The sequence below is a fragment of the Cyprinodon tularosa genome, unplaced genomic scaffold, assembly GCF_016077235.1.
Source record: "Cyprinodon tularosa strain WSP-4 unplaced genomic scaffold, ASM1607723v1 ctg239, whole genome shotgun sequence".
In the NCBI taxonomy this organism is placed as follows: domain Eukaryota; kingdom Metazoa; phylum Chordata; class Actinopteri; order Cyprinodontiformes; family Cyprinodontidae; genus Cyprinodon; species Cyprinodon tularosa.
This window is the reverse complement of record NW_024038892.1, coordinates 1163018-1187713: the sequence shown is the minus strand read 5'-3', so window position 1 is coordinate 1187713 and position 24696 is coordinate 1163018. Positions and strand designations below refer to the sequence as shown.

General features: G+C 38.9%; 2 protein-coding genes across 9 annotated transcripts in view; one reads left to right on the top strand and one right to left on the bottom strand.

Moving 5' to 3' along the window:
• lrp1ab (low density lipoprotein receptor-related protein 1Ab) overlaps positions 1-4345 on the top strand; it is a 121313-nt gene extending 116968 nt beyond the window's left edge. For 2 of the 4 annotated variants that reach the window (XM_038287411.1, XM_038287408.1), the window contains one exon: positions 2261-4345. In XM_038287411.1, the coding sequence (XP_038143339.1) occupies positions 2261-2398 (138 nt within the window). In that variant the 3' untranslated portion in view covers positions 2399-4345. The remainder of the gene's footprint in view (positions 1-2260) is intronic. The other 2 variants (XM_038287409.1, XM_038287410.1) reach the window with 1 other exon arrangement.
• Positions 4346-7494: 3149 nt separating this feature from the next.
• The window catches only part of fmnl3 (formin-like 3), a 51238-nt gene continuing 34036 nt past the window's right edge, over positions 7495-24696 (bottom strand). For 2 of the 5 annotated variants that reach the window (XM_038287363.1, XM_038287368.1), the window contains 20 exons: positions 23337-23445; positions 23095-23171; positions 22765-22858; positions 20240-20314; positions 19916-20026; positions 19672-19821; positions 19015-19116; positions 18466-18817; positions 18024-18113; positions 17811-17935; positions 16722-16924; positions 16338-16641; positions 16169-16249; positions 15934-16063; positions 15704-15864; positions 15440-15541; positions 13942-14034; positions 13714-13837; positions 12266-12380; positions 7495-9765 (listed from right to left, as the gene is read on the bottom strand). In XM_038287363.1, the coding sequence (XP_038143291.1) occupies positions 12289-12380; positions 13714-13837; positions 13942-14034; positions 15440-15541; positions 15704-15864; positions 15934-16063; positions 16169-16249; positions 16338-16641; positions 16722-16924; positions 17811-17935; positions 18024-18113; positions 18466-18817; positions 19015-19116; positions 19672-19821; positions 19916-20026; positions 20240-20314; positions 22765-22858; positions 23095-23171; positions 23337-23445 (2575 nt within the window). In that variant the 3' untranslated portion in view covers positions 7495-9765; positions 12266-12288. Of the gene's footprint in view, positions 9766-11695; positions 11741-12256; positions 12381-13713; positions 13838-13941; positions 14035-15439; positions 15542-15703; positions 15865-15933; positions 16064-16168; positions 16250-16337; positions 16642-16721; positions 16925-17810; positions 17936-18023; positions 18114-18465; positions 18818-19014; positions 19117-19671; positions 19822-19915; positions 20027-20239; positions 20315-22764; positions 22859-23094; positions 23172-23336; positions 23446-24696 lie in introns of all 5 variants that reach the window. The other 3 variants (XM_038287364.1, XM_038287367.1, XM_038287366.1) reach the window with 3 other exon arrangements.

Below are 24696 nucleotides of genomic sequence, written 5' to 3'. Positions count from 1 at the left end.
CATGGCACCCCAAACCATCACTGACTGTGGAAACTTTACACTGGACTTCAAGCAACGTGGATGAAGTGCCTCTCTTCTTTTCCTCCAGACTCTGGGACCTTGATTTCCAAAGGAAATGCAAAATTTACTTTCATCAGAGAACATGACTTTGGACCACTCACCAGCAGTCCAGTCCTGTTTCTCTTTAGCCCAGGCAAGACGCTTCTGACGCTGTCTGTGGTTCAAGAGTGGCTTGACACAAGGAATGCGACAGCAGAAACCCATGTCTTTCATACGTCTGTGTGTGGTGGTTCTTGAAGCACTCACTCCAGCTGCAGTCCACTCTTTGTGAATCTCCCCCACATTTTTGAAGGGGTTTTGTTTCACAATCCTCTCCAGGGTGCGGTTATCTCTCTTGCTTGTACACTTTTTTCGACCACATCTTTTCCTTCCCTTCGCCTCTCTATTAATGTGCTTGGACACTGAGCTCTGTGAACAGCCAGCCTCTTTAGCGATGACCTTTTGTGTCTTGCCCTCCTTGTGCAAGGTGTCGATGGTCGTCTTTTGGACAACTGTCAAGTCAGCCGTCTTCCCCATGATTGTGTAGCCTATAGAACTAGACTGAAAGACCATTTAAAGGCTTTTGCAGGTGGTTTGAGTTAATTAGCTGATTAGAGTGTGGCACCAGGGGCCATCAATTTTGAACCTTTTCACAATATTCTAATTTTCTGATATGATGAATTTGAGATTTTCATTTGTTGTCATTTGTAATCATCAAAATTAAACAAAATAAACATCTGAAATATATGAGTTTGTATGTAATGTATGAATATAATATACAAGTTTCACTTTTTAAATGGAATTACTGAAATCAATCTACTTTTTCATGATATTCTAATTTTATGACCAGCACCTGTATTTATTTCCCTCTAATACAGATGGTGGCAGCAGTAATACTCTCAAGTGGAATGTTGAAAACATTTAAATTTTTCGTATATTAACAATTACTTGACAACAAAAACACTGATTAATTATGCACCTCAATATACCAGTACTAACATTAAAGATGATAAATACAGAAATCAAGCAGAAATATATTTTGTGTTTTATGGGGTAAAGAGAAAAGTCATCTAGGAGTCTTGAAATCCTAGATAAATAACTATTTTAATAAAAACTTATTAAATAATCAATTTATGTAGATATTAGTACTTGTAAATATCAATTCTATGCAGAATGATTACTGATAAAAGTAGGTAAGTAATGGAAAAGATGTTCTAGCAAAACTCAAACCTGAAACAATTTTATCCACTATACCACTGCAACTTGCACACTGTCTCTTATCCTCTGCACTGTTCACACTTTGACCACTGCTGCACTTTTTGTATAACTCGTGCCATTTGAAATATCAATGCAACGTTCATAAGCTGTATGTAACGCAATTTCGTTCTGTATGCACTCTGTGCATACAAAACGACAAATAAAGCAGTCTAAGTCTAAGTCTAAAGCACAGATGTTTGAATATATCCGTCTATTTGTTAGCAAAGGCTGTGGAAAAGTATAGTTTGTCTTTATTTAGAAAATATGGATGTTTTGCTTGTTAATTTTCCTGTTGGAACAGTGTAGATTTACTGTGAGGTTTGGTGCCTATCTACTTTCGGCCACCCCTCAGTGTACATTGGTTATTGCCTGGTAAATCTCCCCTAAACTCTTCCCTAGGTTTTGCTTTACAATCTTCTCTGGGCTTAATCTATACCTGTGTTTTTTGTATTTTTTTTTTTTTTTTTTTATCCTTCCACCATTTTCTATTTACACACTTGAGTACAGCACACTGGGAACAGCCAGATCTTTATATATCAGTTCCTGTAGATGTTGCCCATGACTGCCTGCATCCTTAGATTTATGTAGGCAAAAGAAAATTTTTCTGTATGTTAGGAATATCCAATGCCTCAGGGGAACTGAGTTTTGGGATTTAGTTCGATTTAAGCATCGATCATTACAGAAATCACTACACTACTCTTTGAGCACCTATGCGTTTCATTTTGTTTACACCTACAGAAAAAAAGAATGTGTACATAAGTTAAAGTCACATCCCAAAGCTGTAAAACTGCCTTAGTTGAGTTATTTTTTTCAATTTGAGTTTAAAATCAGTTAATTAATCCATGCACTTTGTCTTTATATCTTTTTTTTTCCTTGCCTGAAAAAGTTCTAAATTAAGCTCACTGAAACTTGGCTTCTGCATCATACCAATTTAAGTAACCTTGTAATCTTGTGTGCCCGGCAGCCCACCAACTTCACCAACCCCGTCTACGCCACGCTGTACATGGGTGCCCACAACAGCCGCAACTCTCTCGCTAGTACGGATGAAAAGAAGGAGCTTCTCTCCCAGGGCGACGACGACATGAATGACCCGCTGGCGTAGAGCTCAGCGGGATTGAACTCTACCGAAGTCACCCGGCTTCATCCGACCCAGAGCTGAGCCTAGAAGCTCCTTCCTTCCTCTATCTCTTTCTCTCTCTGTCTTTTTATTCTCTCATCATATGCCTTCACCAGCTGAAAAGAAAAGCAACAAAAGGAGAAAAAAAGAAGCGCAAGAACTCTGTACAAAATGTATAAAAATGAAGGACTACTTTTTTAAGTGATTGCAGTATTATATTTTGTTCTTTGACATATATAAAAAAAAAAAAAAACAGTGAGGGAAAACAAACCATTTTATAGACATTTTATCAGTTATTTTTAATTTTGCTCACTTGGTCTTTACATATAGCCACTACCTCTGTGCAAATGTAAAAGATGGGAAAACCCTGCTGTGAAGCAGATGTCTTTTTTTTTTTTTTTTTGTATGAATTGTCTTTGGGGAGGGGAGTATTGTTCCATCCTGGAGGAAGAAGTTGCCAAGTCTTTAGTTACTGGGAGGAAATATTGTCAGTGCTCACCACGAATGCTTCCTGGATGTTTTCCACTTTAGATCTGCATGTTTAGTTTGCTGCCGGAAGGAGACTGACAGAGGAACACACACACCGAGGACTCAGCGGGCTACATTCAAGTGATTGTCTTTTACCTCCTTGCACAGACTAAAGTGAAATATAAATGCATAAATCTATATTTCCATATATAAAAATATATGAATTTATTAACAAAGTGTCTTGAAAATATTACCCAGGAATACAAACAAACCGTAACAAATAGCAGTCTGTACTTTGTAATATTTGTTATTATTTCAAGTCCTTGTGTAATCGTTGTCAGCAGCATTGAATGACTCAGTTGCAGTTTTAGAGTTTATGAGAATGATTGTAAGTTCACATTCCTGGATGAAAAAAGAAAAAGGTCCAGGAATGGATATCTGTGGCCTTGGTGTCTTTTTTGTTTTTTTTAAAGCTATCTTCCGGGACTCTGAGAAATGATGAGCTGTGACACTGCTCCGTGTTTTAGGATTTTAAAGAAAAGCAAAATTGTCTGAATTCACTGAAAATCAGCGGAGAGGTTGCTTTTAGCGTTCTTTTACTTGTCTTTTGATTGTAAACTTTCAGGAAAGGCCAGGGAGACCGACTGATGGTACGACATGTGTGAGATTGAACTTTCTCTCTTTTTTTTTCACTTTTAATCTATGTACCTTAGGTAAACGCTTGTCCTTGAGTCCATTCCAAGTAATGAGTCTGATCTACATCCTGATAAACGGATATTTGCTATTTTGCTTTGCTGCTAACCCTCTGTTTTTCCTCAACAGTGTTTCACACTGTGCTGCTTTTTTAAAAACCATCAGCCATACCACACCGCATGGTGCTCACACTCGTACACACTGAGGAAAGTCTGGCTTTACCCCTCACTTGTTAACAGTATTCATCACTTTTTTTTAAGTACAATGTTCTGTTGAAATGACTCATGTAAATTAGAACATTCACATTTTTGGTTGGAGGATTTATTTTATTTTTTTTTGTGGGGGGGTCGGGGGGGTAGCAAACAGCCCACAGGTTTGTGGATCTGATTGTTTTGTTATAATTTTATTTCTTTTTGATATAAGAAATTAAATGGATTTTTCTAGTAGAAATGTAAAACGACCCTGTCTGTCATTTGGAGCTAACGGAAATTCCCATATAAAGCTTAGTGTTCAATCTTAACCAGACTGTTTTTTTTGGGTTTTTTTTAGTCAAAAACAGTACATCGGAAGGGAAAATATATAGTTGAAATCTACCAAATTAGCTAAAAGCAGACCTCACGTTTTTTTTCCCCTCTTAATAAATGGTACTATATGAGATCCTGCAGCTACATGACTTTGTCCATGAATGAAATACTCCTTGTCCCTCGCCCTTCTGCCAGTCTCTGAAAGTCCGCTTAAAATGCATTTGAATAAACTTTAAGCCGCATTTTTTAATGGTGTTAGCATTAATGGTTGTTCAAATACTGTGTCGAAGAACGCTCATCAAGCTGTCCTCAACATATTTAGACCTTTTTCACTGGAATCCCATGTCATAAAGGTCCTGGAATGATTCCTAATGGTTATTCTGAGGAAGCAAACAAGCACATATATCGGCACAAACTGCTGTTTGCTTGTGGAAGTTGAGTTGGGAGTTGAAGACATCTCCATGCACCAGCTTCTATTACCCCACTGTGAGGATAATCTTCTTTGTACTGTGTACACAGTAAAGTACAACTCAAGAGTTGCACCAAAACTAGTTTATCGGAGAGGTAGAAGCAGCTGAGTACACAGAGCTGATAGAACATGGAGAGGAAACGCTTATCTTGTGTTGAATGTAAATAAAAAATAGGAATTGATTGTAGATTTCATAAGAAATGAATAAAAACAAAGTTACAATATAGCTAGAGCAAACAGTCCCCTGTTCAGTTCTGTTGACTGACTTAATTATATCAGTAAGGAAATAAAGAAAATTATCATGCTTTACTTTTATTTTCCCATAAACTTAATTTAACTTTTGTTTTATTTTTATTTTTTTCATTGACGGCTGCCTCATATCTGTTAGACTACAAGAGATCCTTTTTGAAACTTGGATGATAAGTTTTCCTCTGGCATCTATCTTACATTGAAGTAAGACAGAAGAATATCATTAATGACTTGGAAGATTTTCAATGCATTCCTGTCTACTCATTTATCCTGGCCCAAAATTCTCAGCGCTATAATGCAGTCATCTCACTAAAAATATTCAACAAAAATCTATTTTTAATTTTGTTTTATCTTTTGCATGACTGTATTTATAGTGTTTTCTGATGTGTGGCTCTACAAAGCAGGGCTCGTCAATGTTGTTCAGTCCAGAACCCCCAGATTAGTGGAGAGATGGAGCAAGGACCCCTAACCCTGACAGCATCAACTTGGCAGAAGCAGCATTGAGTTGTGATTGAGGAATGTTTAAGGTGTCAAGCCCAGAGGATTATAGAAATGACGCTCTAAAAATATTCAACAAAATAAATCAATAGAAAAATATCTTTACAGTATAACCTATAGTACAAATGTTACTGCGCTTGATTCATTTAGGATAAAATTAGTAATTAAATATATTTTAAACCTGGCCTTATTCCACCAATTTGGCCATTTGATGGCATCTGTTATGAAGTCAATAGAACTTAAAAATAACAAGAAAAAAGTAAAATTAATTAAGAGGAAATTATCACATTGTGAATTTATGTTCCAGCAAATGAAACAAGCTAACAAAAAGGACAGTTTTTCTAAAGATATACCTACAGTATACAATTATGAATAATTGATATTTGTGCAGCAAGCACGCATGCAAAAGGATCACAGAAGCTGATCCAGCAGTACTTTTTATGTGAGGAAGGTAAAAGGTTCCTGCCAGTAGTTCGTTAGTAGCTTCATCTACCATACAAATGTAACTAAATCAGATAAACTCTGAGACAGCTTTCCACTCTATTGTATTAAGAGCACATTCACAAAGGCTCAGATAAGCCAACAGCCATGTATAGAAAAAAGAAAGGATCAACCAATGGAACGCAGGAGCAAGTGGATCTTCTGTAGAACGAAAAACAGGAAGATGTTGACAGCAGCAGTCTAGTGGATATTCCCATTGAGGACAGTGTTACACCTGAACAGAACACCAAGCCACGTGTACTTACTATCAGAGGAAAAACAGGGAGAATTTTGATGAAAGTCAAGAAACCTGCAAATGTGCAGGACTAGAGAATGGTAGGAGAATGTAGCAGTGGGGGAATATTTATGTCCTCCAGCAGCGTAAGCCTTTATCAGCCTAATTATAGAGGTCGCTGAGGATAACGTAGGCTACTCTAACCATAAGCTTTATCACAAAGAAACATTTAAGCATAGTCTTAAATGTATGCCGGGTGTCTCCTTAATAAATAATCAGATTTGTGATATAAGACCTTAATTACTGAGTGCTTCATACACAGGAAGCAGAGTTTTCAATTACTTTCTTGATATAACTGAGCTGATGAAAGAAAGCTGAAACAGAGTAGCATGTTTTTCACAAGAACTCTAGCTGCAGGGTTTTGGATCACCTTAAGGCTTTTACCTGCATTGACTCTCTGATGGCATAGAATTACTATAGTTTAACCTCGATGTAACATACACATGGAGGAATTTCCAGTGCCACCCATGGACAGGATGTTTTTATTCACTTATGATTCACTTAAATCCTAGAAACCTGTTTAATATAGGATTTGAATGACATTTCCTAGTAAAAAAAAAAATTACACCATGAGTTTTTTACTTTATTACTGGAGGTCAATTTTATACAATAAAAAAGTTATTTGTCTAAGACTCCAGCAAAAAATTTAGATCATTATTCCTATGGGTTTTTCTTTTTTTTTTTCCTACAAAAATGTCAAAGCCACCCAAAGGATGTTACAACTTCTTAAACAAAATCCCACTACTATCCCCAGTGATGCCAGAAAGTGATTGATGACTGCTGTAAAAACAAATCTAAAGGCTTCATCGGTTCTATTTTTTATGCTACTTCCAAATCCACTTGAGTGATTCTGCCTTTGTTGAAAAAAAAAAAAAGATTACTTTGAAATCATGAAGAATCAAGCTAAATTACTCTAGCCAAACTTTAGAAAACAGTTTAGTTATCTGCTACTGGGATAAGGAGGAAAATGAGTCTGCATTAAAAGGATATTAAATTGTTATGCTGTTTTACTGTTCATGCCAAGGATACCTGAAGACACTGGATGGAAAATAAATAGAAATAATAAATAGCACACTTTAACTCTGCACAGGGGAGGTCTGGGTCTGAAATGACTGTTGCAGTTACTGTTATTTTAAATACTAATACTTACATTTATACAATCTTGTTTTATCTGATTGCAATACAATGACTCTTCTTAGTTTGAAAGTAAAAGATAATTCTGATTAAAACAAATTTTCACCCAGTACATTTTATTGCCTGCCTAATTTGAGTATTTGTAACAATTCGTGGGTCTTATTCAATTATAAATCTACAATGTAATATCAACTCCCCGGAACATAATAAACTTATGCTCAAACATAAATATGTAGAGCGTTACGTTCGTCAAAGAAAAAAACTCAAACACTTTTGTTTTCAGAACCCTGAACTCAAATCAGTTTTTTTATTCAATGTGATTAATAAACAGGAAGTGTCTTCTTTCAGCCACTTGATGGTCACATAAATCATTTTCTTTACAAAGAACATGACTTTTTTTTTTATTTACAGATAAAAATCTCTTTCATGTAAAGGATAGTGTCTCATACCATTTTTAAGCCAAAGTATGTAGTGTAAGGTCAAATCATTTGCAATGAATAAAAAAATAAAGCTTACAGCCACACAATATAGGTGTATCTCAGTAAATCAGAATAGCCTAAAATAGTTGACTTAGTTTAGTAATTTATTGGGAACTAATTTAGATCGATAACACATAGAATGATGTGTCTCCTGCGTTTACTTCATTTCCGATTTTGGCATACAGCTAATAAAATACTTCTTAACTCCTTGAATAAGATAAATTCAAAATTATTTTTATCTGACTGTTGCCCATTAGACAATCCTCCACAGACAGTCTTATGTCATTCATGAAGAAGCTAACTGTTTACATAGAGCTGTACCTGACCATGTCAAGGAAAAGTTGAGTGGAAGGAAGAAGTGTGGAGATGACCATCAGGGATAGCTGCTTTCTTGAGAAAATTTTTGAAGTAAAGCCCACTGAAGATTTTGGAGGACATCTACAAGGAATGGACAGCAGCTGGAGTCCGAGCTTCAAAAGAAGCTGCAAAGACGCACTAACAGGACATTGTTTACATACAGTAGGCCTAATGTGAAGCTGCATCATGTGCTTCTGTTGCTACAATGAGTTTAATTGAGTCCAAAGTATTCTACCATGTGATTTTAAAGCATACCATGCTTAAACCCCCTAAAGAAAGCAAAGGAAACAAATTAAATCAATAATGAAATTGGGCTGAAGGTCACTGTTAAAGAAACCTAAGCTTCCTAAACATAGATGGAGAACCACAGACTTATTCTTTCCATGAGATGCTGCACTTATACAGTAAAACAAGCGAAAAGTTCCCTTTTTAACTATTTAGATCATATACTTAATAGAACACCGACATATCCTTTAGTAACCAGAGCTTTCTACATTGAAAATACTTTTTTAAATCTTGATTATTTATACTATCTGATAAACTGAATTTGGACTTTCACTAGCTATAAGCCACAATCAGCATATCTATCAAGAATGAACACAAAATGATATCCCTTGTGCAATGAATCACTAAATTTCATATTTTGAATTGACAACTATATATAGAATAAACTAAATTACTGAGATGCACCTTATGTCAGACACCTTCAACATCATGTGCACATTTGGAGACCTCCTGATAGATGAATCACTTCCAAAATGCCACTCAAAGTGGAGCAGGAAGTCTAGTCAAGGTACATGCGATTAACATTCAATTTTCTTTCTTTTACAACTTCTTGGATAAGACCCCCCCCACCCCTTTTACTTGACAGTTAATATAAATTACCTTCTGTGTGTTGTGTCCAAAAAAAAAAAAGCCTGTTTTTCGGCTACCATATTGTCAGCATTATAAGGTTGCAGGCAACACCATGCTGTGTAAAACAAAAAAAAAAGTAAAACTTTTGAAAAATTATGGCTGATTGAGAATAACACTGTTTACACAAAAGGCACTTCTTAAGAAAGATATATCTTGAGACATTTTGGTTTGACTAGCTTCATCTAGAAGAATCAGGAAAAATATTCCTCTTGAATACAATCTACATAAACATTCCTCAAATTGAGTCTTGATTGCATGTGTTAAGACTTGGCAAAACTCTAATAAATAGTCCACTAGAGTCTGATTATGACACGTCGTTTAGGAGGATTGTTCTGCAGATGGAGCCGTTGGGCGACGCCTCCCAGTCTCAGTCCTAAGGCGACTGCAGCCATGTAAGGAACGTCCACCAGTCAAACTGAAGACTGGGCTCACCTGTGCCACAGTTTGCCTTCAAGCTGGTCTGACTCGGCGCCAGCACAGCAGGGAGAGTTAAAGAGGAAGCATCTTTACTGTGCTTTGTTAATGATGCCTGCTCGCTGAAAGTGGCTGTTAAGGAGGGCCTCCATAAATAAATAAATTATTCAGTCAAAACAAGAGCTCTGCCTTGTTTCCTCCCTTTGGAGTCTTTTTTTTTTTTTCCCGATATGCAACCTCAGGGTTTGATAGGGACCACTGGGACACAGGGAGAAGTGTTACAAAGGGAAGAGGGACTGGCAGGTAAGTGGTTTAGGGTCTCTTCCAACCGCTCCGGATCAAGGCGTCAGCTCGCAGGAAGGGCTGGTTTCGAAGATCTGTGAGTAGGTGAGGAAACAGGGGTGAGAGACAGGGAGGAGACACACTTGTTAGATGACTAGGAGCTCAGTCTCCTCTCAGGCTGCCTCTGTTTTTAAGCAACAAGTGCAACAAGACAAACTCAGCGTTCATTTTATTAAATCAACCTGAGGAGCAGTTATCCCTCTTAATTTGCCCACTCAGCTTAGTTAAAATAATAATAATAAAAAAGCCTAAAAGAACCCAGTCCTCAAAAACTATCATGGTTAAACATTCTTTCTAGATCAGGTTTTCTAATAAAATGCCAGCTGAGTCTTTGGCTCATCATAGTTCAGTAAAAAACATACAGAATGCCTCACACAAGTATTCCTATCTCTATTGAGTTCACACACCAACAACTTTAATATAGATCACTGGGATATGAATATAACAAGCTTTTCAAACCTGTTTGCATCCCCATGGCATGATGCTGCCACCACCATACTTCACAGATAATGAAGTAATTAGTAAAGACTAGCTATTCCAAGAATAAGGAGACCATGTAAAACAAACAAAAAAAAAAAAAAACAATAATAATATAACAACATATTTGTTGCTTAAAGTGTTTCAAAATTAGTCTGCCTTCGACAGTTCATAAGCAACAATAGAATTTTAGACTCACTGGTTGCACTTGTGCTGCTAATCTTTTCAGTCAGGGTCTCTGCACCATGATTTACATAAACAATAAACCTTTGTGTGAGCAGACCCTCACTTCCATTCCATTCGTCTAATAAAGTCTGACAGGCTGTTAACAAGTTAAACAAAAAACTATAAGAGAGCATACAGCCCGCTAAACATTAACTCACTTAGCATTAGTTGCAGCAGAGTAACTGGAGGCAACAGGTGGAGGAGGAGGATCTAACCCACTTAGATATCTTACTTTCTGCAAGCTGTGCATACAAAAAAAACCTTAAGTATTCGACTGGAAAAGGTTTCTCCTTGTTTTTTATCCTTTATATTCTATACATAGTGGCACAGATGCCATGAGGAATTTTTTTTTTACAGAAAAAACTTTATTGGTTGTATTTTTATGCTGCAAAAAGCTTAATGCTAGGATTCAGTAAAAAAAAAAAGGGGGATGTGGTTCTAGACTGGTCTTGAGAAAAAAAAAAAAAGATTTACTCCACTAACCTAAGTCACTTCAGAAAATCTTTGGTTTCACCAATGTTTGTAGGGTATCAGGGTAACGGGGATACACGTGCAGGCTGTAGTTTGTGGTTGTGATGTGATAAAAGTTTCAAGGAATAGGAATACTTATGTGAGGCACAAAAACACCAAATAAGAGCATAAATATATAAAAATTTAACAGTAGATGAAAGATTCCCATAACCTTGTATTCCGTCTACATGAAAAAAGAGAAATTCAAGGCTTTGGGGATGCAGATATAGCAACACTTTAACATTACAGTGATCAACAAGCTCTTTAGTTGGTCAACTAACTTGCAAAACAGCATTTATGCCAATAATCATTTTAACCAGACTGTGTTATTAAGTTATGATGTATTTCTACCATCTTGAACCTGCTGACCAAACAGCTGTTGAGCACGCTGCAGACAGTTAGCAAAGACAAACATGGCGGACATGGTAACACCAGACAACATGCAACACATTTTAGAAAGGGATCGGGATGATCTTCGGCGGACATTTAAATTGAAAGTAACACGGGAACTTCCTCTCAGAAGGGGAACGTCACTTAACGGTTAGGGCATTACTTCTTGTTCATATACCTTTACCTTGCTTAAGAAATATTTGTAGGTTCGTTTTTTCAACTGTGGTAAAAGAAATTTTAGTGCTGCAAAGCTTTTTTTTGGTTTGTCTGAAGCACTAGCTTAAGCAGCTGACATGACTTGCAGCAGCACACAGGAGCCTGAGGGCCAAGCAGGCCAGATACGAGCCAGGCTACCTTCCTTACCCGCTCTTTAGGAGTGGGAAATACTGTCATTAATCTTCTTTTCAGCTGGAAATGGGGTGGAAAAACCAGCAGTGGTTGAAGAGGGGAAAAAAATGAAAAAGAGTCACAAGTTAGCCAGAAAACCAAACACCAAACAAGTTAGTTTCACTGGATAAAACCGGCGTTATAGCCAAACCTCTTTGTTTGATTCTGGATTACTTGAAAGAGCTTAAAAAAAGCAATCTGCGCCATGCAGGTTGTATAAATGCTTACTTGCATTGTTGAAAGTATTGTAAGTGAGTCAACATGTTTTTTTTTTTCATTTCTCAGACATAAAAAAAAAAACAACAAAAAATAAGGTTTTGAGCAGCTGCTTTTTCTCAAATCCAGGCCAAGAGGTTTGGCTGCCTATCATCACCGAATGCCTGACAGAAGCCGTCTCAAAGATAAACCAAAACAAAACTCAATCTGCCGAGGAGAGACGGCCCAAGTTAGTTAAGAAGGTTGGTTTTTGTTGTTGGAGGTGGGGGACAGGGATCATGCTGCATGCACAGTGGGGTTAAGAGTCATACGGGGAGACACCTGGACAACCTTGGCATTAGAGACAGGGAGGGCTAGCAGTTGGCGTCGTCACAGAGGTTGGCTTCACAGAAGAACCGTGAGCCGCGTTTAGCAGTGCGGGCGGTGAAGGGCACGCTCTTCAGTACTGGGGGGGAGGGGCAGGGAGAGGAAGAGAAAAACACATCACACCTAAAACACTGACACGGCTTTAACCCTGGGGGGAAAAACTGACTTGATATTATTTAGAGGACCTGATAAACCTGCAATAATAAATTTGTAAACTACTTAAATACGTTTTAAGGGAAAAACAGGATAAAAATTCAGATTTTTAGTTGGGTAAGGACACACGGAGCATGTCCTTGAATGTATTCATGACACACCGCAGTATCACCGAGTTCTAATTAAAAGTTTTAACCAAAGAACATAAAATAGGTTGACTTCTTCTATTTAAAACCAAAAAGAAACGACTATTTTCTACTGAGGGTATATGTCAAAACAGGCCGTTTATAAAAGCTTAAATATGATGTTGAATTAAAACGGTCTAATAAATATATAATAAACAAGTGAAACAAGGCTTTTCTGGCTGAAAAATAATACTTTTTTTTTCTTGCTTGCTTTCTTTTCTAAGGGGTATCTAGAAAGCAGGAAGTTTGGAATCCAAAACATTTAGCAATCACAAGGTTACTACATTTATGCATTGCGGGATGTTTCCCTAACTTCTATCAGCTTTGTAGTCAATGTCAATCAAACTGTTTCCTATAAGCCAATTAATCGCTTTTCTTTATGGAAAGGTCCAGCATCCTTCTTTCAGCCAGCTGACCATCAGTGCAGAGGAACAGCAGGGATTTGTTAGCATAACATAGTTAGTTAATGCTCAATGCAACTGCAGAAACTTCAATCACCTGATTATTTTTCCTGCTTATTCTTAAATTGGATTAAACCATAGCAGCAGTGCAATGCTGAAACATTTTAGTCCTTTAAAAACAATTTGAAACCTGCTTCAGATGGATGACCAGCCACTGGCCGGAGATTAAAAGCTGTTACAGCTATACAAGTGTTACTACATCATAAAGGTTCATCTTTATGCAGCGTTTATGCAACTTACATTTGAGTGCTTGTTTATGGATTATAGCGTAAACATATTTTGCACGAGCAGGCGTATCCGTGTGTATTTAGAGGAACAGTTGCAAAAATCCAACTGACTTTAAACATGTTTCCTAATTTCTAGCATAACTGGCATCAAACTGCGACATGAAGGCAGCTCTGATGCTGTACGCTTCATAGGTGGCTGGACGGTAAGTTATGAAGCAGCCATTAAGGGCTGCTGTGCTCCAGATGGGCTGGCGTCTGCAAAATGTAGCACAAGGTGCACTTCAAAGGAGCTGAGCAGTCGATGACCACAGTCATCCTCAGCCTGGGGACACTGGGGCCGCTGCCGATGCCCATGTGGGGCCCTTTAATGGTTCTTTCTGGCCCACCTGTGATGATGTCCTCGATGGTGCCGTCTTTGCCTTCGTACACCGGTCGATGGTCTTTGGCTTGCCGCTTTCGCAGCTCTGCAATCAGCTCCTGCTGCTGATGCCTCTTCTTCTGGGCCTGGACCTGCATCAGCAGAGAGGATGTGTGTTTTTTGGCATTCAGCAGGTTCTTTATTTAGCAGTGGGTAAACATTGCCGAGGTTTCAGTCAGCTCTGATTGGGCTGTACCTTGGGGTCATGCTGTTTGGCCTCCTGAGCCAGTAACTTTTCTCTCATGGCTTCCTCCTGCTTTTTCTTCAGTTCATTTTCTTCCACTGCATCCTGTTGAGAAGGGGGAAAAATGAACTACAGCTCTGATCTAAGTCAACAGACTAGCGGGGCCCATTTTAGCTGACTAAACAGGTTCAGAATGCCAACATAAACAGGAAACCCGTGTATCTAAAATCTTTTCAAAACAAAACCTAAATAACTGCAGAGACTGTACTCAGGGAAGCAGATGGGATCCTTTTCCTTTTTTTTTTCTGATTAAATCAGTGGTTTTTTCCTTTCTACAAATCATCCAAAACATAACATCCCAAATGTTTAAAAAATACATAAATGAAAATGTAAGAATAACCTACAAATAAAACAAAACTAAAATCCAGTCTGTGCATCTGTGGGAACACAAGATCACAAACAAGCAGAACCCTTTCCTGCAACTTGTCTGTGGGCAGAGCACAGTAATTTGGACCAATCAGTGGCCCACATATGCAGCCATGGGTGGGTGAAAACACTCAGCAGACACAGTGAAGTTATTAGAAGGATGTAACCTCTGCAATGGTGTACCACCTAAGGGAGCTGCAAAGTCATTTACATTCCTTAAAATAATCATGTTTAAAAGAAAAGGTGCTATAAATATGATACCCATTAATAAAACACCTTCACAAGTCGCAGCACAATTTCTGTCTGGGAAGGCCTAAAAGTTTGTTAAATAGCATTCAAGACAAATCTGCATAAAGAAGATAAAGCTAAATATGGACCAATACAGGGATAAGCTGCTTTGCTTTAGTATTAACAGATCGGAAGACAAATTTATGCAAAACTTTTCCGATGCTTATATGTGAAATATTATCACGTCACTGTCATGCAGCACTTTGTGTTGGACAACACTAGATCCCAATAAAATATACTTTAGTAGCTAAATTTAGGCTTGAAGGAGCTCAGAAGATTTTTCTACTTTGTCCCATAGAACCATTTTCTCAAAAACAAATAAGAAATCTGGAGTTTTTTAATAACAACATAGAATTTTCTTCATTTATTTCTAGGAACCACGACTAACATAGAAGTATTATCGGTGTTGCCTTGTGTTGGATGTTCAGGACCGACTGTCAAACTCTCTGCTTGAACTCAGACATGTGCCCCCTGTCTTGTACATTTCCTTAAGCAGATCCCATAAATCGAGTCCCAGAACAATCCCAGGATGTGTGCTGCGTGGCGGGGTCTGGGCGCGGCTGTCCGGGGTAAAAAGCTCAGAGGTTGGGGGGGCAGTCTAAACACCACAGCTGCAACTATGAAGTCAGGCCCAGCTAGTCTTTCCTGTTATTTGCCTTCAGACTACACGCCACGTCCTGTGGCACTAAAAGGCCTCCAAACTCTGCTCCTCTCCGCTTTGAGGCGGGGCTTAAAACAAACCAGGGAACTTCCCAGAAGGCCCATAGAGAAGGCTGCACCATGTCAGCATCCTCACCTTGTAGGCCTTGATGAAACGCACAAATACAGGGAAGAACACAGAGGGTGGAGTTGTCTTGGCGCTCTCTCCGAAGTAGCTCACCACACTGTTGAAGGCTTCCTGGAATTGAGCGGGAGGAGAGTGGAAGCACAGTTTATAAACACTGTTGAGTCAGGATTACGTACAAGAAGCAAAAGAGCCGAAAGAGGACTAAATATGTACTTTGGACTTATTTTTATCATCTTTTCTGGATAGCTAGTTGGAAATTGAGGGAGTCTGTACCTCTGCTGTCTTGGCGTCCCTCTGCAGCTTGTCCAGCTGCGGATCGCTGGCCTGGACAAAACCTTTCAGCACCGGATGATCATGCATGCTGCATTCTCTCCGGATCAGCTCCATACCTTTGCCCAGCTCTCGAACATCAAGCAGCACGTTTTCCAGAGACACTGCACACAGTCAGGATGGGTCAGCAACACTTTTTCCCATCAACTGAGAAATATTTAAAGCGTACTAACCCGCTGCAGCTTTATCCACAAAGTGCAATTCATTGTAGAAGTTGGCCAGTTCTGGGTACTTCTCCTTCACGATGAGAGCGATGTAGTGGAGCAGAGTCATTTTCCTGTCTGTGGACTTTGTGTCCAGCAGCTGCACCACAAAAAAAAACAATAAAAATAAGGAGGATGATGACATCATCAACAAAACACTACAAAACAACGAACCATTGACTGCATGTGCTTGTTTCCGACTTACCAGATCAAGACTTTGTAGTTTAAAGCCATAAACACTGCCTCGTTTACTGCTGTTCATGTAGTTTCCCAAAGCTAAGATGATCTAAAAGGCAAACAAAATGATCCGTTTTTATTTTTTTAGCCAAACAAAATGCGATCCTAACTCAAGCATCCTCAGAAACCCTTTCCACCTCGAGCATCCTCTTCAGCTTGGGCGATGATTTCACCGAGCCTGAAGCAGCAATTATGGCGTTGAGCTGTGGAGTGAGCATCCCAATGCTGTCTGCGAAGTTCCCCACAAAGGTGATGATGTTCATTCTCTGGGTGAGACGCTCGATCTTGCTGAACAGCAACATGAAGCGGTCCTCCTCCGCCAGCTGGTCAAGGGGACGCCGCTCGCGCTCATACTGACGGAACACCTTCACCTCCGCCTCGGTGGGCAGGAAGCGCATCAGGCACTCAACAAAGTCCACAGGCAGAGCTTTGAGGTCAAACCTGTAAAGAAACATGACACTCATCTGAAATCTGCTCATTGAATAACAACTGCTCTTGTTTAACTTATAAGAGATGCATACTTCTCTATTGCTTTGCAGATCTCCTCTGTGGTCTTGTTGGCTTTTCGCAGCGTGATTGCTAAGTTTTTAGACCGATTGGCATCAAGGAGGGTCACTTTATTCACCGCCTTTTGCGCCACTTTGCTCTTTGTACAGGAAAGATCCACTACAGGACCCTGGGCTCTGGTCTTGAACAACTCCTCGAACTTTTCCAGATCCAGCTCCTGTAGATAAAACAATCATTACCATTTGGTTCTGAACAGAAGGGAAATATTCAGCCTTTTTTACTTTCACAAATGATGCTGGCCATATTTAGTATATGCAATACATTTGTAAAAAGCTCTAAAATATATCAATCTTTTATTGCAGAAGCATAATCTCAGACTGAAAATTTGGAAGATATAAGCAGTCTTTAGAAAGCACTAGTGGCCAAATAACCAGTTCCTGTCACCATTTTTCAAAATAAGTATAACTGAACCATTTTTAAAGCAAACAACATGGTTTTCTGATCAATTCCATAGAGATATAAAGAAAAAAAAACAGGATATTAAACTGAATCAGAAATGAAGTAATAACAGAAGTGTCAACATTTACCTCTTAAAAGTTGCCCTTCTTTGCCAAAAGTACTGGGTCATGCCTCTGAATTACTGAATTTAGTTGCTTCAGTCATTTACACGTATATAAAAACTAGGATTAAGGCATATGGACTGTGTCTACAGGCACTTAGAGAGTGGGACAATCACAGGAACCCACTGTGGTCCAGCATGGTACCATGATTGGATGTCAGCTACGCAGTAAATTCATTTATGAAATGTCGTCATAAGTAACCTTTTCATTGTGTAAAATCAAATCACAACAGAGTCAGCGGATGCTGAGAAGCATAGTATGAAGAGCTCGGCTATTTTCTGCAGAGTGTACGGCTACAGATCTTCAATCCTAATGTGGGCTCGATAACAGCTTATAGTGAATTTCCTTACAGATGTTTAATGGCTGAGCAGCAGTATCCAAGACTAACTTGTAACAAAAAGCTGCTGGAGGATCGAAAAAAAAATGCAACCAGGAGGTTCAAAAGAACCAAAATGTAACGCAGCTCTCCTCTGCTGGATGTACCTCCAGCACTCGCTCATCATCGATCTCATTGAAGACCGTGCCGTTGATCTGGTTGGGCTTCAGGGCCGTCCAGTTGAATACGGGCAGGCGGAACTTTGTCTTAATGGGCTTCTTGATTCTGATAGCTGCAGAGGGTTTAAATACACAATCAAAATCAAATTAGGCTGAGGAGGATTAAGCTGTCCAAGACAAAGAACATTAGAATGATCTCACCTGATAGACCCAGGCTAAGGATGACGGAGGGAGACGCATCTGGCAGAGGAGGAGGAAGTGGAGGAGGAGGAGGTGGTGGTGCTGTTAAAGCTGTGATTAAAATATAAACAAATAAAATGACATTTAAGCTAGGTTTACACATTTATAACCTTTCTGTTTAATGTAAAAAGATAGTTTTACTCCAAATAAACTATGATCTAGTAAAGTAATTCAAAGAGCTGAGTGGAGCCTTTCTGCCCACAAAGGAAGCAGTTTTAGCTTCCCTTTCCTGTCTGGTTTAGCTAAGCAGTGCTGTGACCCATCACCTTGCTCCAGCATGAAAGAGTAAAGATCAGAGCTGAAAATAGATGTGTACTGAGAGATATAAGCAAAAGAAAACAAAAAGTCAACTTTCACATGCAGGTGTCAGCAGAAAAAAACCCTCTGATTCATGATGTATCACCTGAGGGAGGGGGAGGAGGAGGCGGTGGGGGTGGTGGAGGAGGCGGTGGAGCTTCACTTGCTGGTGGTAGGCTGGTATCTAGTCCTCCGGGTTCTGTCAGCCCAGCTGTCGAACTCAGCATCAGCTGCCCAACATTACCCAAAGGGATTCCGATCCCACTGCCTCCACCGCCGACACCCAGCGGCTCAATTGAGATGTCGCCGTCAGGTTTCTTGTGCAAACGGATGGTGCCCTGCTGCTCCAGCTCCAGGAGCCGCCGTTCGATGTTGACCTGCCTCTGGAACGCAGCATCCTTCTCCTTGATCATCCTCCTCAGGGTGTTGACCTGGGTGCTGGTCGACTCGTACGTCTCCTGAGCAGCCACCAGGGGGTAGTAAAGAGCACATTATGGCAACCCTACCAGCTTATAGAAACATCCTATTTACTTTTGACTCAATTTTTCTTTATCAAAACTTATTTTAAACAGATATTTGTTGAAACAGGGAAAAGAGTTTGAACCATTAAAATACATAAAAGCAAATAAATTGCATCAAAGGAATGAGCACGTACACGTATTGCTTGAAGGTCTTTATCTTTCTGGAATAGAAGCTTCTCCAAATCTGCCACTTTCATCATTGTTTCATTCTCCACTTCAAGCAGCTTTTCAGTCACCTGAGAAGACAAGATGGAGATAGCAACAGAGTAATGAGAGCACACCTTTACCACCTCCTCTCCCTCCTTTATGCTCATACATCATCAATAAGAAATGAGTTGTGGCCAGTTGGATAATGCAGCATTAACATGACACAGCTATTAGTTTGATTTTGATCACATTACACGTGCTGCTCTGGAATTCACCAAGAATCTTCACTCTGATCCTCCCCCATCATTCCCGACCCTTGAGAGCAGCGTTTGTTATGAAATTCCTCAAATGATGTCAGGGCTGCCTACGACCTTTTCCCTGTGAAGGAGGCCTTTAGCGAAGCAGCGTGGGATTGGAAAAAAATATGAACACAGCGGCGCGGCGAGGACAATAATAACATTGTTCCTCACACACTATTTTCCAGCGTTCCCCCACCCAATTATTATCCCCAACCAGTTGTGAAAAGCAAACACGGAGTAGATTTCTAATTACCAGATAGAGACGGCCAAGTTAAACAGGCACGACACTCTCACAGATGGGCATCTACAGCAGCACTGGTGGTCCAGACTGGGTGGTGCACTTACATGGGACAGGTGCTCCTCCAGCTCCTCCACCTTCTCCAGCGCTGCATTTTTTGTTTCTGCGTCTTCCAGGAGGCCACCCACGTCAAACACATTATCCAGGTAGGCCTGGATCTGCACTGACAGCTTATCGCTCTCCGTGTGCTTCGATTTCTGAAATTAGAGCGACCGATTAAGGCTAAGTGACGCTGTATACACTCTTGGTGCGATTCAAAATATTTTGACTAGGGAATAATTCTTTCCTCACCTCCAGGAAATCATCCAGTCCAAGCTTGGTGAATTCAAACTGCAAATGGACTCTGAAGTTCATGTCCTCAACTGAATGGACCACGATGTTGATGAACTGCATGCACGCAACCTAGACCACACATGCAAACAGACCAAGAGTTCATTATACCATGTGGTGTGATCTGTATCTGCATAATAACACCAAACCCATGGAGTCTTGCATTTACACCTGCCTCTAAAATGGGTTTCATTTTGTGCAGAGATGCAGGAACAAACCAAACTAGAAAAAATCCAAACCCGTTTGCTCCACTTGAACAAAATTAACACCTATGGATAATCTTACCATGAAGTCGATGTTTCCCTCTTCACTGCGAAAGTAATCCATCAATCTCTCAAAGCGTTGCTTCTCTTTACAGACCTGAAAAAGGAGAGTGTACAGCAATGCAGAATTTTTATAAATTGCATTTCAATTTTTTTATTTTTTTTTTTTATAAAGTGAATCTCGGCTTTAGATGGGAAATTTGTCTTTCAAAAACATTTTTCCTTTGGTCCTGGCATTATTTATCATACTAGAGCTAACATGTGGCTAACAGTAATAATGCTTTCAGTAATAAACATCAATCCTGTTGAAGTTGGGTATTACACACACACTGGCCTTTAGGTTACCATTAGCATTTGTTTTCATATCAATCATTGTCTTAGGTATCAACCTTATATTGCCAATATGCAAAGTTTTCCCTGTTACTACTAAAAATAAACCTAAAAATAATCTATTATGTTAAGGGGATTATAATAGGGAAGTAAGGGGAGTGCTGGCCTAGTGGGTTAGAGAAGTGCGCTTGTGCTCTGAGAAGGTTGCAAGTACCCGGTTTGATCCCCACAGCCTGCACTCTGTGTTCCCTGAGCAAAACCCTTAACCCTTGATTGCCACCCGGGCGCCACACGATGGCAGTCCACTGCTCCCCAAGATGATGGGTCAAAATGCAAATTTGAATTTCCCCATTGTAGGACAATAAAGGGATTTACATTTACATAAAGCTGGGTATTGGGTTATATCAGCCAATAAGCTAGCTTTAGCTATCAATAACTATCACATATTATGCTATAGTTGGGCACTATGCTCACATTAGCCATGATGCTGCCATCAGTGTCTCCCACTGCATGAAGCTGTTGCAGAGCTGAAGGGCTCCTTCAATGACAGACTGCTGCATTCTAATTGCATAAAGCAGTTTAATCGCAAATCCTTCTTCCCAGCAGCTGTTAAATTTCATAACCATCATTGTTTAAAATTAACCCCATGTTTTTACATTGCTTGTGCATAAATGGTTTCTCTACATTCCTGTAATAAGTATGTTAATTTTCATCATGTATAAAATACACACCCAATATCCCATTTTTTAAAATCATCCTACTTAATTGCACACTTCATAAGTAGGCCATTTTTAATACCCAAGCACTTTCTCATATTGTTAATTTGGCTTTAATGTAGAATCTCTCATTTAAATTTTTTATGATATTTACCCTGGTGTGTATCTGCATGCTATCATTTACATTTCCCTTTGCTGCTGAGAAACCTGATGTTCCCACTGTTGGGAAATAAAGGTTATGTCTGTTCTGATCTATATTATTGATATGTTGATTTAAATAAAATACCTGGTCTATTACCCACAAGTTCGGTGTTATTGTTAACCTTGTCAATATGCTGGGATTACGATGCTGCTATTGATAACAGACATGATGTATTAAGATATTTGATTATACTTATATTAGCTAATACGTTGCAAACAGCTTATTAGTAAACAGTAGACAACACTAACATTTTTATTGTTTTTAAACTGTTAAGGTGAAATTTAAATATTTTCTATATCTTTTTTTCTTTTTTTACAGAAAACAAATTGAGAAAGCCTTGAATTTCTGTTAAATTCACAGCTCTTGGTCTGGAACTGAATTTAATCTAAGACTCTCTCCTTTTATAATAGTTTCACTTGCGAAATAGCTCCACAGGACATTAATCTGGGGAGTTGATTAGCTCCCTAAGGCTTATGCCTGCGCGGTAATTGTCCTGCTTTAGAGTTCTGAGAAGCTAAGCTAGTTTTCCAGGGTCCACCACTTCCCACAAGGAGCAGATCCTTATCACTCTTTAAACCTGACTCACACCTGGCGTCTGAAGGAGACTAATAACCACAGAGGTTTACAGACAATCTCAGCAGATGAACTTCAATCCATTTGTGATCCTATCCCCATATGCAAAGATGTACTTGTGGGAATTAAAGCCATTTACTGAATTTGATATTTCTTAGCATGATATAAATGAAAGAGTTACAGCTTCAAACTGTGGTATAAGCAGTGGTACTTGTGCTGAACAGTGTCCATTGTTTATTATTCAGAGGATATTTTAGAGTTATCTGTTAGAAAGGTGGCGTCAAACAAATAAGGTTTATTAAAGGTGATTTATCCAATTTATTGCATGTTTGATTTTCTCAGAGAATGTTTAAAAATACAAAATTGTCAGTACTGCTTGTCTATGGGATTTAGTCAGATACAAAAATTATCTTCTGTGTTTTTTGTTTTATTTTACTACAGCTGCAAGTAAATTTATATGCCATATTATATTATTAAATAAACCTTAAACCTTTTCCATTCAGATGTCTGACTTCTAAATTTATTCTAAACTCACAGTTGAACATTTCAAATACACTATCTTTTAACGACATTGCACAACAAAGATTAATCACCTCATGTTTTTTTTTTTTTTTTTACAGTCTGTGAAGGTGGTGGTAATTATTGAAAAGCATAAGGCCAATGACTTGTATCTAAATGCACACGTGTTCAAATGGCTTTAAAAAAAAAGAGTCAAATGTTGGGCACCTCTTTGAAGTTGTCAAAAGCTGAAAGGATGATTTCATGACCTCCTCGGACAAGACAGACAGCAGCGAGGAGCTCGAGGACCAATGCTTTTGTCCTAGAAGAGCAGGAGAATCTCATCAGTACAAGATGTTCAAATCTGGAACTGGAATGTTTAGCTTTTCAGGCAATTTTCACCACTAATCTGTCTTTTGTAAACATCCCTTTTACAGCCTGCATATATGCCTCTGATCCTTAACTTCAAGAAGTTGAGCCCCCATGGAGAATAAAGAAACATATTGGATGAGCTAGCTGAATATCTGGCTAAGGGGACGTCCGTCCTCAGGTTCTTACCGTGGGTTCTTATTGTTCAAGCTGAGAGCTATTTCATTGACAGCATGTGCGTGAGACATGACCATATTGAAGCCATACTGCATGGAGAGAGAGAGAGAGTCAGACAGTGAACAGGATGTGGTAAGAAAAAAAAACCCTTCATATTCTGCACTTGACAGCACAGGAAACACATCATCTAATCTGTGTCAGACTGCACCACACAGGACTCTGTAAAGTCAAATGCAGGTGCAACTGCTCAATACCTGATAGTTCATGATTGCCCTCAAGCACATGATGCACACATGCACATCGTCTTTTTGGCTTACGAGCCGCGAGTTCTTGATGGTTTTGCTGTTTGAAAGCGTTCCATAGCTGCAACAGATGGAGTAAAGTTAAAACAAGTTCAAACCTTCCAGTGATTTATTCATGATACATTCATGTATATCTGCTGTTTATTTGCCTCCAGCATGACGTTACTACAGCATCTCAGAGAAAGCCAAAAAATAGCAGAAGACAGACTCTTTTTTTTTTTTTTTTTTGAGGTTGCATATGCATATTAGGAAAGGTTTGGTTTCCTTTCTGCTGCCAGGTGATTAAAGTTTGAGCTTACAAACAGCTGTTATGTAAATGCACTTTAAAGTACACGTTTCCCAGACCGTTTCTAAAAAGTTTTCACTGAAAACATTTATTCATTAAGGCCAAAATACATAAAGGTGCAGCTCAGAGGTTTAGGATTTAAACAAAAAAGGTAAATTATTCAAATAATTCAGTTCAAAAAGTGAAACAGACACTGCCTATAACTGGAATCATTCTAAAAATACTTCAAAATTGATTTTTTATTTATGGCTTAGAGTTAGAAAATATTAAACACTGTTTAAAAAAAGTAACATTAAGTGGGGATCAAAAAAGGAAAAGAGTTTAGGTGCAAAGATGCCGCCTGCTGAAGGATAAGTTAATGTATTGTGAAATATACGTACACACTAAACAACTGGTTATGCCTCCTTTTGCATCAACTGCTGCATCAATGCCATGGAAGTGGTTAGAGTGTGGTTCTGATGAGCTGTAATTGAAGCCCAGTTTGTTTTGACTGCAGCCTTCAGCTCATCTGCATTGTTTTTAAGTTTATAATTAGTTCTTATACAATTCAAAGATTTTCTTTGGGGTTTAGATCAGTAGAGCCTACCTGCCATCTAAGCACCCTCGCCCTGTGGCGACCAAAGCAGGTATTGGTACTTTAAAGCCATGATCTCCATGAGGAATGTCAGAAGAGGGAAGCATGAGGTCCTTCAAAATCTACTGCTACATAACTGTTTACTGTAGACATTGATTAAACAAAGTGGGCAAAAGCCAGCAGATAAACACGTCAACCTAAAGCTGTTTCTGGATTCCTCTCCTGACTCTTCAGCCTTGATTGTAACCAATTTGTTCTCGTATTTTTCACCTGGAAAAAGGACTTTGGATCACGTACTTGGAGTTGGGTTATTAGTGATACTTTGATATTGTTATTTTTTTTCTTCATCTAGATGAAATTCCAAACATATTATAGGAAATTATACGGGCTTGAACGTCTTGCAAGTGCAAAATAAAAAAAAAGAAACATCTAAACCCTATAGGGTTCCTGCA